The sequence below is a fragment of the Panulirus ornatus genome, chromosome 11, assembly GCF_036320965.1.
Source record: "Panulirus ornatus isolate Po-2019 chromosome 11, ASM3632096v1, whole genome shotgun sequence".
NCBI lineage: Eukaryota > Metazoa > Arthropoda > Malacostraca > Decapoda > Palinuridae > Panulirus > Panulirus ornatus.
The window spans coordinates 52,397,395-52,411,234 of record NC_092234.1 but is presented as its reverse complement, the minus strand read 5'-3'; the positions used below and the strand labels follow the sequence as shown (position 1 = coordinate 52,411,234).

General features: G+C 40.9%; 1 protein-coding gene across 4 annotated transcripts in view; it reads left to right on the top strand.

Moving 5' to 3' along the window:
- The window catches only part of LOC139751534 (apoptosis-inducing factor 3-like), a 64,288-nt gene extending 51,134 nt beyond the window's left edge, over positions 1-13,154 (top strand). For 3 of the 4 annotated variants that reach the window (XM_071667050.1, XM_071667047.1, XM_071667049.1), the window contains exons 8-11: positions 2,766-2,968; positions 6,318-6,449; positions 10,378-10,594; positions 12,651-13,011. In XM_071667050.1, the coding sequence (XP_071523151.1) occupies positions 2,766-2,968; positions 6,318-6,449; positions 10,378-10,594; positions 12,651-12,868 (770 nt within the window). In that variant the 3' untranslated portion in view covers positions 12,869-13,011. Of the gene's footprint in view, positions 1-2,765; positions 2,969-6,317; positions 6,450-10,377; positions 10,595-12,650 lie in introns of all 4 variants that reach the window. The other variant, XM_071667048.1, reaches the window with a different exon arrangement.
- Positions 13,155-13,840: the final 686 nt, after the last annotated feature.

The window sequence follows — 13,840 nt, the reverse complement described above, 5'->3', positions numbered from 1 at the left end:
CAATTGGGAGGTAAGTTTGAATGGAGAAAAACTGGAGGAAGTGAAGTTTTTTAGATATCTGGGAGTGGATTTGTCAGCGGATGGAACCATGGAAGCAGAAGTGAATCATAGAGTGGGGGAGGGGGCGAAAGTTCTGGGAGCATTGAAAAATGTGTGGAAGTCGAGAACATTATCTCAGAAAGCAAAAATGGGTATGTTTGAAGGAATAGTGGTTTCAACAATGTTATATGGTTGCAAGGCGTGGGCTATAGATAGAGTTGTGCGGAGGAGGGTGAATGTGCTGGAAATGAGATGTTTGAGGACAATATGTGGTGTGACGTGGTTTGATCGAGTAAGTAATGAAAGGGTAAGAGAGATGTGTTGTAATAAAAAGAGTGCAGTTGAGAGAGCAGAAGAGGGTGTTTTGAAATGGTTTGGTCACATGGAGAGAATGAGTGAGGAAAGATTGAAGATTGACAAAGAAGATGTATGTGTCAGAGGTGGAGGGAACGAGGAGAAGGGGGAGACCAAATTGGAGGCGGAAAGATGGAGTGAAAAAGTTTTTGAGTGATCAGGGCCTGCCTGAACATGCAGGAGGGTGAAAGGAGGGCAAGGAATAGAGTGAATTGAAATGATGTGATATACCGGAGTTGATGTGCTGTCAGTGGATTGAACCAAGGCATGTGAAGCATCTGGGGTAAACCATGGAAAGTTTTGTGGGGCCTGGATGTGGAAAGGGAGCTGTGGTTTCGGTGCATTATACATGACAGCTAGAGACTGAGTGTGAACAAATGTGGCCTTTGTTATCTTTTCCTAGTGCTACCTCGCACACATGAGGGTGGAGGGGTTTGTCATTTCATGTGTGGCAGGGGTGGCGACAGGAATGAATAAGGGCAGACATGTCTGTGTATATATATATGTATACGTTGAGATGTATAGGTATGTATATGTGTTGTTTGTGGACATGTATGTATGTACATGTGTATGTGGGTGGGTTGCGCCATTCTTTCGTCTGTTTCCTTGTGCTACCTCACTAATGCGGGAGACAGCAACAAAGTATGATAGAATGAATATCATTACCCAGAGAGAGTGTAGGATATTGTATCACCCCCGTAATTACGTATTTATACTGTAACAGAAATATGGTTGAGACTCATAAATATGGCTACTGTGGCTATCCTGTTAGGCACAGTTGTCTTCCTTTATGATGATATGATTCAGCTTAAAGTCAGTTTGGTTTCCAGTGTTTGTTAGGAAGTAAATACTGAAGTAAGGTGCTGCTATCCTGCAATGGGAGATGTATCTGTGGAAAGTGAGTAAATATATAACTATTAGCGGTAGGTTATTTGTGGTGTTTTAGGAGCCATATAGTGTGTAGTCTAAAGCAATTAAGACCCTGGAGCAAGAGACTCCTCAGCTTACTTATTCTAACCACAGGGATCTCTTGTAGCTCTCAGAAATATTTTGTTTTGCTATATCTAGATTATGCTTTTTTTTTTTTCCCCGCTGTCTCCGGCGTTTGCGAGGTAGCGCAAGGAAACAGAGAAATGGCCCAACCCACCCCCATACACATGTATATACATGCACGTCCACACACACAAATATACATACCTACACAGCTTTCCATGGTTTACCCCAGACGCTTCACATGCCCTGATTCAATCCACTGACAGCACGTCAACCCCGGTATACCACATCGATCCAATTCACTCTATTCCTTGCCCTCCTTTCACCCTCCTGCATGTTCAGGCCCCGATCACTCAAAATCTTTTTCACTCCATCTTTCCACCTCCAATTTGGTCTCCCACTTCTCCTCGTTCCCTCCACCTCTGACACATATATCCTCTTGGTCAATCTTTCCTCACTCATTCTCTCCATGTGCCCAAACCATTTCAAAACACCCTCTTCTGCTCTCTCAACCATGCTCTTTTTATTTCCACACATCTCTCTTACCCTTACGTTACTTACTTGATCAAACCATCTCACGCCACACATTGTCCTCAAACATCTCATTTCCAGCACATCCACCCTCCTGCGCACAACTCTATCCATAGCCCACGCCTCGCAACCATACAACATTGTTGGAACCACTATTCCTTCAAACATACCCATTTTTGCTTTCCGAGATAATGTTCTCGACTTCCACACACTTTTCAAGGCTCCCAGGTTTTTCGCCCCCTCCCCCACCCTATGATCCACTTCTGCTTCCATGGTTCCATCCGCTGCCAGATCCACTCCCAGATATCTAAAACACTTTACTTCCTCCAGTTTTTCTCCATTCAAACTTACCTCCCAATTGACTTGACCCTCAACCCTACTGTACCTAATAACCTTGCTCTTATTCACATTTACTCTTAACTTTTTTCTTTCACACACTTTACCAAACTCAGTCACCAGCTTCTGCATTTTCTCACATGAATCAGCCACCAGCGCTGTATCATCAGCGAACAACAACTGACTCACTTCCCAAGCTCTCTCATCCCCAACAGACTTCATACTTGCCCCTCTTTCCAAAACTCTTGCATTCACCTCCCTAATAACCCCATCCATAAACAAATTAAACAACCATGGCGACATCACACATCCCTGCCGCATACCTACATTCACTGCGAACCAATCACTTTCCTCTCTTCCTCCACGTACACATGCCTTACATCCTCGATAAAAACTTTTCACTGCTTCTAACAACTTGCCTCCCACACCATATATTCTTAATACCTTTTTATGCTTTTTATGCATGAATATAACAGGACATATCTTTCTGTTTCTCTATATTTTAACTCTAGGAATGGAAGCAGCAGCATATTTGGCTAGTAATAATCGTGCAGCATCAGTTACAATAATTGGAAATACATCAGTTCCATTTGAGCGTAGTCTTGGTCCTACTGTGGGGAAACGCATTCAGGAAATGTTTGAAGAGCAAGGTGTCAAGTTTATCAATAGTGCTGGGGTGACTGAATTCGCCAGTGAGAATGATAAACTCTCTGGGGTGAGTACAATTTTGTTTCCCACTTCATTTTGTTCCCTCCACCTTTAACCATATATCTTCTTTGTCAACCTTTCCTCACTCATTCTCCCCATATGTCCAGACCATTTCAACACACCCTCTTCTGTTCACTCATCCACAGTCTTTATTTCAACACATCCTTCCCTTTCATTACTTACTTGATCAAACCACCTCACACCATATATTGTCCTCATACATTTCATTTCCAACACATCCAACCTCCTCTGTACAACCCTATCTATATCCCATGCCATGCAACCATATAATGTTGGAACTACTTCAGACATACCCATTTTTGCTCTCCGAGATAATATTCTCTCCACGCATTCTTCATCATTCCCAGAACTTTAACCCCCCTCTCCCACCCTGCAACTCACTTCCGCCTCCGTGGTTCCATTCGCTGCTAAGGCCACTACCAGATATCTGAAACACTTCACTTTCTCCAGTTTTTCCTCCATTCAAACTTACATCCCTTCTAACTTCTCCCTCATCCTTACTGAACCTAATAAGCTTGCTCTTATTCACATTTACTCTCAACTTTCAACTTTCCCCTTTCACACACTTTCCAAACTCAGTCACTAACTTCTGAAGTTTCTCACTCGAATTGGCCACTAGTACTGTATCATTGGCAAACAACAACTGACTTGCTTCCCAAGCCCTCGCATCCCCCAACAGACTGCATACTTGCCCCTTTCTCTAAAACTCTTGCATTTACCTCCCTAACCACCCCATCCATAAACAAATTAATCTTGGGGAGCCTAAGAGTGAAAACTCTTTACTTGGTCCCCATCTCTTTTCCTTTGACATGCAGGGAATATGTGGGAAGTATTCTTTCTCCCCACTCCCTAGGATGTATAATTATTTATATTTATTATACTTCATCACTGTTTCCTCTATCAGCAAGGTAGTGCCAGTAAACAGACGAAGTGCCTATAATCACCCATATCTCTCCGTCCACTTTCATTTTACCGACATTAATCTAGAATTTACTTCCATACACACTTTTACATTCTCCCATAACTCCTGCTTCAGGAGTAGTGCTACTCCCTCCTTAGCTCTTATCAACTCACCAACCCCCTGACTTTATTTCCAAGACATTTCCAAACTGTTCTTCCCCTTTACCCTTGAGCTTCATTTCTCTCAGGGCCAGAACATCCAGGTTTCTTTCCTCAAACATACTATCTATCTCTCCTTTCTTCTCATCTTGGTTACATCCACACACATTCAGACACCCCAGTCTGAGCCACTGGTCATATTTCATTCCTAGGTAGGGCATCAACTTTTTCCTCCTTGCACTCTGTCAATCCTCAGACACCTCACCATGCTCTGTTCTTATACTGAGAATGTAACTAACAATCAACAGCGCAGTCACCCCATTTCTCAAATTCATCTGCATTACCATTCACTCCAAACCAAACACCCTCCATCTGCCACCCATCATCGCCCATAGTCCTTGAAAATGCTTACTCTCTCTATTCCTAACCTCATCACAACCTGTTACCACTTTCCCATTTGCCCCTTTTACCAGTCTTCTCATTTATTTTTTTTCTCTTTTAACCTATTTTAAAAACATTTTATTCTCCCTGAAGTTTACTGATAATAGCTCATCCCAACTCTCATTTGCCCTCTTTTTTTTTTTTTTTTTTTTTTCTCAACCCCTTCACCTGTCTCTTGACATCTTGCTTCTTTTTCTTATACATCTTCCAGTTATTTGCACTCCTTCCCTGTGATTACTGCTCATGGTCCTCTGTTTTCTTTCACTAGCACTTTACTTCATCATCCCACCACTCACTACCCTTTCTCACCTGCCCTCCTCCCATCTTCCTCATGCCGGACTTCTCTTGCACATGACAACACTGCTTGCCTAATATCTCCCATTCCTCACCCACTCCACTGGCTTCATATACTCTCACCTTTGGCCATTGTACACCCAATCTCTCTTGGTATTTCTTCATACATCTCTTTTCCAGGTTAACTTACTTTCACCAGCCTCTTCTCACTCATTACATTTCATCTTTACTGAAGACCCTTACGAATCTTCATTGCTGTCTCCACCAGGTAATCTTCTGAACCATATCATTTTGTCATAATGCAAGTGCTGCCCTCTCATTACCTAAACTCGTGCATCCTCTAAAATTCTGGGAATAAACAGTAAAGCTGAGGCCTTCTGTATTGAGGAGAAAAATGTTTTTAGTGTCAGTTTGAGGGGTCACGTGAGCTGTAAGAGAAGTCTCAGTGCTAGGGATGGCTTCTGTTTTATAGGATTTGGGAAAGCCTTCCATTGCAGAGTGTAGAATGATTTTTTCTTTAACCCAATGAATAGGAAAGTTGACAAAAAGAATCAGGATAATAGGAATATGGTGGAAGGTATTATCTCAAGGTAACAACCTAAATGCATGATGGAATAGGTCAGGTGTCAGCCAGCACATTTTGGGAATGAGGCAGATTGGGAAAAAGGCAAAGCATGGGAGCTTGAGATCACTTCCCAAGTAGAGAAAGGGAACCTGGGAGGACGTGTCAGTTAGCACAGGTTGGAACTGGTGTAGGTAAGGAAAAAGCAGAGTAGGGTAGCTTGAGGTCACCTCTCTGAGGCAGTGAACAAGGAAGTTAGGAAACAGAGCTAGATGGGCCAAACTGAGGACAGAGACCAAGTGCAGGTAGACAGGCTTCCCATTCCCATTGCTGCACACACATATTTTAGCAAAAAGTCAAACATATATACCAGTAGAAGTAGTCAGTAGGAACATTAGTTAGGAGCCTCTGTAAACACAGCACCAGAGTTGCACTTTGCCTGTGGCCTGTTCAGGGTGAGGCACTAAAGGCTAAGAAATGACATAATCACAAGTTATGGAGAGTCAGTTGCTGTGGCCACCCCCTTTAGGGAGTTTTAGTTGAGAATGGGCATTAAAGATATGGATAGATATACCAGTGATAATAATCTGTTAAAGGTTCCCATATAGTAACCTCCTCAATATAGATGTCACAGAACTTTCCATAATATGTATTTTGATTGTGGATTTCATATTCCCAATTTATATTTCCTTTGAATTTGTTTAGCTCTATGGTTACTACAAATATATTTCCTCTGAGTTTGTTTTCCTCTTTTAATCTTCTTATTATATCCTCACTGACCATAAAATCAAAATCAATCACTACATGACTGCATTTTCCAATAGGGGTCTGAAAGGTCTGTGGAAGTCAAATTCTGATATGTTGAAGTTTCTTAAAATGGTGGTTTACTGTAGTGGAGAATACACACTTTTAATACAGCCTTTGTTTTTCTATTCTTGATGTCGATTTTAATGCTACAGAGTTTTTTTAATCTTTACAGGTGGTGCTTGACACAGAAGAGACAATTACTGCAGACGTTGTTTTGATGGGTGTAGGAGTCATGCCAAACACAGAGTTCCTAGAAACATCAGGCATTACTCGTGATGAGAGGGGCTATATCCCTGTTAATGAGGTGAATGTCTTGAGACTCTCTTCTGGTGACAGTGTCCAGAATTTCCAGTGACAAACAAGAGGATTAATTTTGTTATTTGTATAGCTTAAGTAAGATATATTTAGAATTGAAATATGTAGATACATAGACATCCATTATCATTAATTGGTACTCTTACTTTCTGTATTTGGTAAAAGGGTTAGGAGGACTAACCCATCTGAAAAACCTGAAAAAATGTGAATGATATGTGCATCGGTTAACATATTATAGGCCCCAAATTTCAAGAAGATGTGTGGTAATAAAAAGAGTGTGGTTGAGAGAGCAGAAGAGGGTGTTTTGAAATGGTTTGGTCACATGGAGAGAATGAGTGAGGAAAGATTGACCAAAAGGATGTATGTGTCAGAGGTGGGGGGAACGAGGAGAAGTGGGAGACCAAATTGGAGGTGGAAAGATGGAGTGAAAAAGATTTTGAGCAATCGGGCCTGAACATGCAGGAGGGTGAAAGGCGTGCAAGGAATAGAGTGAATTGGAACAATGTGGTAACAATACAACGACCAGCATAATGACTGCGGCAGTAATGCAGCGAGCAAGACAATCACTTGGTTTATATTTCTAATGTTTCCAAATATGCATTTTAACTAATCAAAAACTGATGAAACTTGCCCATCTACTACATCAACATGAGATAAGAAGACCAAATGACAGCTCTGCCACAATATGGGTGGTACTACTGTCAGCATAAATGTCTACAACGTGCTTCTTGAAATTTATTTTATTTTTTTTTTATTTTGCTTTGTCGCTGTCTCCTGCTTTAGCGAGGTAGCGCAAGGAAACAGACGAAAGAATGGCCCAACCCACCCACATACACATGTATATACATACATGTCCACACATGCAAATATACATACCTATACATCTCAATGTATACATGTATATACCCACACAGAAATATACATATATACCCATGTACATAATTCATACTGTCTGCCTTTATTCATTCCCATCGCCATCCCGCCACACATGGAATAACAACACCCTCCCCCCTCATGTGTGCACTTGGGTACAGCCTATCCCTCAGAAAGAAGACTTTTCTAACCTCTCCAACTACTAGTCCATAGCACACACACTTTTTTTTTATACTCCAAAACCCTTCTAAACTCTTACTCTCTCAAACATTTAGAATCCCATTCCCTTCTTTCAGATGACCAGAATGGATTTTGCAGAGGTAGGTCTACTGGTGTGCTTCTGTCCTGTGTGATTCACCTTTGGTCCTTCTCTCTCAAGAATTTTGGGGAAACTTTTGTTGTTGCCCATGACATTTCCAAAACATTTGACAGGGTGTGGTGGGACAGAGACCACGAGACTTCTGCAGCCACACGAAGACCACAAGAGTTCTATACCGACCACGAGACAAGTCTTTGCTTTCTAAACTTCCTATGGTTTCAGTTTCTCTTGTGTTCTCTAATGCATAGTTTCTTCCTTGGCCATTCCATTGCAGTGATTGTTGAGTGAGTGACTTTGCCCTTCTTATCCTGTCAATAGTGGGGTTCCTCAGGGTTCTGTCGTACCGCCTCTTCTCTCCTCTTTGTAAATGGTCATCTCTTTTTTACTTATCCTGATGATTCCTCGTAACATGCTTTAACTAAGTTTTCCTTCTTTCTTCCCTTTAGTACTTTTAGTACTGGTCACATTTCCTCTCTCAGATTGGGTTCGGAGTGGTGAAGTAATAACTTTGTAAAATTTAAGTGCTGAAACACAATTTCTCCTTTCATCTCTTTGTAATCAGTTTAAAAACACCATACATCAACCTTGTAGTAACATAAACCTGCTGAGCATAACCATATCCTCCACCCTGTTATGGAAACCCCATGTAATCAGGATTATGAAATATGCTTATTTAAAGCTGGGAATGTGTATAGGTGTTGTAATTATTTTTCTTTTGAGCATTTATTTCATATCCATAAAGGTTTAATTGCACAAGTGTGGAATACTGTTTACACATCTGGGATGGCTCATCCTGAGAGAGTATTCAAAAGCCTTCTATCATTAATTTTCCTGGCATCACTATGTCTTTTAACTTCTTCCCTTATGCTGGAATGTAACTGCTGTCTGTATTCTATAGATATTATTTTGGCCATTGTTCTCGTATGTTAATTGCAAGTGTCCCTACTCCCAGGGTTTGAACCAATGAGATGTGTTTGGCTTCTGCATCCACAGTTCCTTAATGTGGTCTGGCCTCTCAAGGATTGGCTATCATGATGCCTCCTTCCCCCATATAGGAAAGCTGTGGAATTCTCTTCCTTCTTTTGTCTTTCCCTCTTCATATAACCTTTCTTCCTCTAGAGTCAGGTCTACAAACACCTGTAGAACCTTGATTAATTTCCTTTTTTTTTTTTTTCCACCTGAGATGGCCTGGATTGGGACATGTTTTGCCTTTGCCGTATTGTTCACTTATACAGTGAAGAGAGTTATACAAAACATGGAGAGTAACTTCACATACAGGAACAAAACAAGAAAACAAGAAATCAGCGATTGGACATATTGAAGTGAGAGATATTAAAGAAAATATCCCCAGGGAAATGTGCAAGATGTTATATGAACAGTGCAGGAGGGTGAGAGGCTTGTAAGGAATAGAGTGAATTGGAAAGATGTGGTTTACCGGGGTCAACATGCTGTCAGTGGACTGAACCAGGGCATGTGAAGTATCTGGGGTAAACCATGGAAGGTTTTGTGGCGCTTGGATTTGGATAGGGAGCTGTGGTTTCAATGCATTACACATGACAGCTAGAGACTGAGTGTGAACAAATGTAGCCTTTTTTGTCTGTTTTCCTGGCACTACCGTGCTGAAGCATGGGATAGCGATGCTGTTTCCTGTGGGGCGGGTTGTGACAGGAAGGGATGAGGGCAAACATGTATGAATATGTACATGTGTATGTATGTATATGTCTGTGTATGTGTATATATATGTATTTATATGTGCGTATGTGGGCGTTTATATATATATATGTGTATATGAGTGGATGGGCCATTTTTTGTCTATTGCCTTCCGTTGCCATGCTGACGCGGGAACAGCAATTAAGTATGGTGATGATGATAACATATACACATCAGCACGCTCATTATTTTTATTATTTGTTATTGTCCTTTGATGCTGTTTCCCGTGTTAGCGAAGTAGTGCAAGGAAACATGAAAGAATGGCCCAACCCACCCACATACACACAACTATTAAATACAAATATCATCCCTGATGATAGGGGAGAAAGAATACTGCCTATGTATACCTACCTTTACATTTCATCATGTATGTACATATACATGCACATGTACACATTCATACATGCTGCCTTCATCCATTCCTGCCACCACCCTGCCACACATGAAATGACACCCGCCCTCCCGCTCGTGCCCGCGAGGTAGTGCCAGGAAAAGACAACCAAGGCCACATTCGTTCATACTCAGTCTCTTGCTGTCATGTGTAATGCACCGAAACCACAGCTCCCTTTCCTCATCCAGGCCCCACAAAACTTTCCATGGTTTACCCCAGATGCTTCACATACATACATATACATACACAGACCTATGCATATACACACATGTACATATTCATGGTTGCCTGCATCCGTTCTTGTTGCTACCCCATCCCACGCGAAACAGCATCGCTACTCTCTGCTTTAGTGAGGTAGTGCCAGGAAAACAGACAAAAAAGCCCACATTCATTCACACTCAGTCTCTATCTGTCATGTGTAATGCATGGAAACCACAGCTCCCTGTCCACATTCAGGCCTCACTGACCTTTCCATGGTTTACCTCAGATGTTTCACATGCCCTGGTTCAGTCCCTTGGGAATACTAGTATGGTTATCAGTGGGATAGTGTTAATCAGAAGTTTGAAAAGATAGTTTGTATATTTGTATGCCTTTTATTGACTCAAGGAATTTTTTTTATTTCAGTTTCTAGAGAGTAATATCCCTGGTGTGTTCTGTGGTGGGGATATTGCTTCTTTTCCGCTTCAAATGGAGGATGGTGCAAGTGTGACTATAGGTCACTGGCAGTTAGCACTGGGCCATGGACGCACAGCTGCACTCAATATGTTGGGTCATAATGCTCCACTAACATCTGTTCCATTCTTTTGGACAGTCCTTTTTGGCAAAAGTCTTCGTTACACAGGTATGTCGTGTGATCTATATACATTTCAATCTTGATGTTGGAATTGGTTTATTCATGGCAACAAAGTTATAAGTAAGCTTGTATCGTTCCTAATGTAGGTAATGATGTTAACTTAGTGTTGATTATCATACTCCCTTCTGTCCTGATTACACTTTAGTCAACTTGAGAGCATTTTTTTGCATATCTATATACATTTTTCATACATATTCGCTGTTTCCTGCATTAGTGAGTTAGCATTAAGAACATATGACGATACCTCGGAGGGAAAAACCCCCTCACTTGGCCCCTTTTTCTGTTCCTTCTTTTGGAAAGTAAGGTTAGAGGGTAGGATTTCCAGCCTCCTGATGCAGAGAATACGTTGGCAGTATTCTTTCTCCCATATCATCAGGGATGATATTTGTATTTAATAGTTGTATATGATATGTTTTATCAGGTTTCATATATCTGTGTTTTTGGATCAGTTACTGGTGATCTGCCTTCATTCCCCACTTTTGTTACAACAGATCTTGTTAGCTGTTCATCCATTGTAAAAGCTCTTTTCTCTCTCGCTTTGGCTTAAACCATACCACCCCATTTCATAGATCCATGTGCATTGTTGTTTTATACCCTATTGTATACCGACATTTTGCCCTTTTACTGACTTTATTTTCTCTCATAGTCTTATCATCTTTGCCTTGTATGTGATTTGTAGATAATTGTTCTTGACTGCAGATGGAGACCTGTTAGCATCTTAAGGAGCACTTGCGTGGTCAAGGGTTGGGTTTGTTTTATTCCCCAAATAAGGTGCAGTTTTAAGGATTCACGAAGTGTAAAGGTGCAGCAGTACTAAGCAGCCCACCATCCCCTTGCATGTACACTTCATTCTTGATGTTCTGTGGACTTGATGACTGTTGCTTGATAGTGGTTTGTGGTGTCATTTATTCATATTATTTCTGTGAAAGGACATAAATAAGTACTTTGTTATATCTTGAGAATTAGTGTTGGAAATGAAGTGTTTGAGGACAATATGTGATGTGAGGTGGTTTGATCAAGTAAGTAATGAAAGAGTAAGAGTTGTGTGGTAGTAAAAAGAGTGTGGCTGAGAGAGCAGAGGAGGGTGTGTTGAAATGGTCTGGACACATGGAGAGAATGAGTGAGGAAAGATTGACAAAGAGGATATATGTGTCAGAGGTGGAGGGAAGAAGGAGAAGCAGACCAAATTGGAGGTAGAAGGATGGAGGGAAAAAGATTTTGAGCGATCGGGGCCTGACATACAGGAGGGTGAAAGGCATGCAAGGAATAGAGTGAATTGGAACGGTGTTGTTTACTGACATACAGGAGGGTGAAAGGCCTGCAAGGAATAGAGTGAATTGGAACGATGTGGTATACTGGGGTTGATGTTCTGTCAGTGGATTGAACCAGGGCATGTGAAGCATCTGGGGTAAACCATGGAAAGTTTTGTGTGTACACACACATGTACATACTCATGCTTGCATGCTTTCATCCATTCCTGGCACTACCCCACCCCACAGGACACAGCATGGCTTCCCTCTGCTTCAGCAAGGTAGCACCAAGAAAACACAAAAAAGACCACATTTGTTCACACTCAGTCTCTATCTGTCATGTGTAATGCACCAAAACCACAGCTACCTATCCACATCCAGGCCCCACAGACCTTTCCATGATTTACCCCATATGTTTCACATGCCCTGGTTTAATCCATTGACAGCATGTCGACTCTGGTACACCAAATAGATCCAATTCAATCTATTCCTTGCATGCCTTTCACCCGTCTGTATGTTCAGGCTCCGATCATTGTTGGTTGACCTAATCGTTGATGAGGAAACCTAATATTTTTCTTGTGCTCATATATTTTGGCAGGTAGAAGGCAAGTACATAGCTCAGAGAAAGATAGGTTTTGAGGTCTGTTGTTTGGATTCTAATACACTTGTAAATGACTTTTATTGTATTTTTCTTTCCAATGTAAATAGGCATACTCTAAAGATATCAGGTATGATTATTACAAGTCCTGTTTTTCTTAATGGGTTTCATGTACTGTTATTGTATTAATTTTCAGGTCATGGAAGGTATGATGATGTTGTAATTGGAGGAGACCTAAGAAGCTTGGCCTTCATAGCATATTACTGCCAAGGTGACCGTGTGGTAGCCCTTGCTAGCTTAGGGAAAGACCCAGCTGCTGCCAAGTATGCTGAAATGCTCGAACAAGGAAACTTTCTCACAAAGGAGCAAGTCATTGGGGATGGAGACATTGCATGTAAACTGAATTGTTCCTAATGTAAGTCATAGTCCTTGATGTTATCTTAATAGCATGTTCTCCCATACTGTGAGTTCTTGGAATGTTCCAGGTTTGGCAGTAGAAACATAATATTGGTAATCCATTATTTATATGGTCACATTTATGAAAAGTATACTACAAATTGCCAGTTTTTTTCCACAGGGCTGCACAGTATCACATTTACACTTAAAAAGTTAGGGACCAGAGTTGATTTATAAACCATATATAAGATTTAATATTTATTTGTGTGAATGCAATACTTGTTGTAATAAAAATGCAAAACAATTTTATTTTCTTTCCCTAGAATGATGCTACTATTGAAAATTGTGTGTGATGTGTTATTACTTGCTGCAATTTGATCCTGATATTTTATGGGGTGGATGTATCCTTGTTAGGAAGATACAGAAATACCATGAAAATTATGTTCAATTTCAGTGTTTATTTTAAGCAGAGCCAGATTTTTTAATAAGTCATCTAGGCCATGACTTAGGTTGGCAATTCAGTTTGGGGTGGCAAATTTTTACAGTGCTTTGTCATGCACAGTTATGTAACTGGTAAATTTGCAGAATTGAAACCCAACACTCAGTCTGTATAGTTTTTAGTAGAATTTGTGAATGGGTTGGGGTCCTTTGAAAAATTGGCCAAGGAGCAGTCGAGATGATAAATCCGGCTTTGATTTTCGTGCATAATGACTTGATAATAGTCAATAGAAAAGAAACATATTTTGAACATTAACATAACTGTTGTAATGCTTTTCGTAAGGATTTATGTGGTATTATTATGGGACTGATGCTGTGTAATACTGCTGTTTCAAAATGTCTGAAATACATTCATGCCAGCTGTAGATGCATTGGCATCAGCCTGTCCTCTGGGTTTAGTATGTTAGGATGAGAGAGGGGAATAAAATGGTGACAAGTTTGGACCTCCATACTACTTACCTATGCACTGTAGCAGCCACAACAACACATATA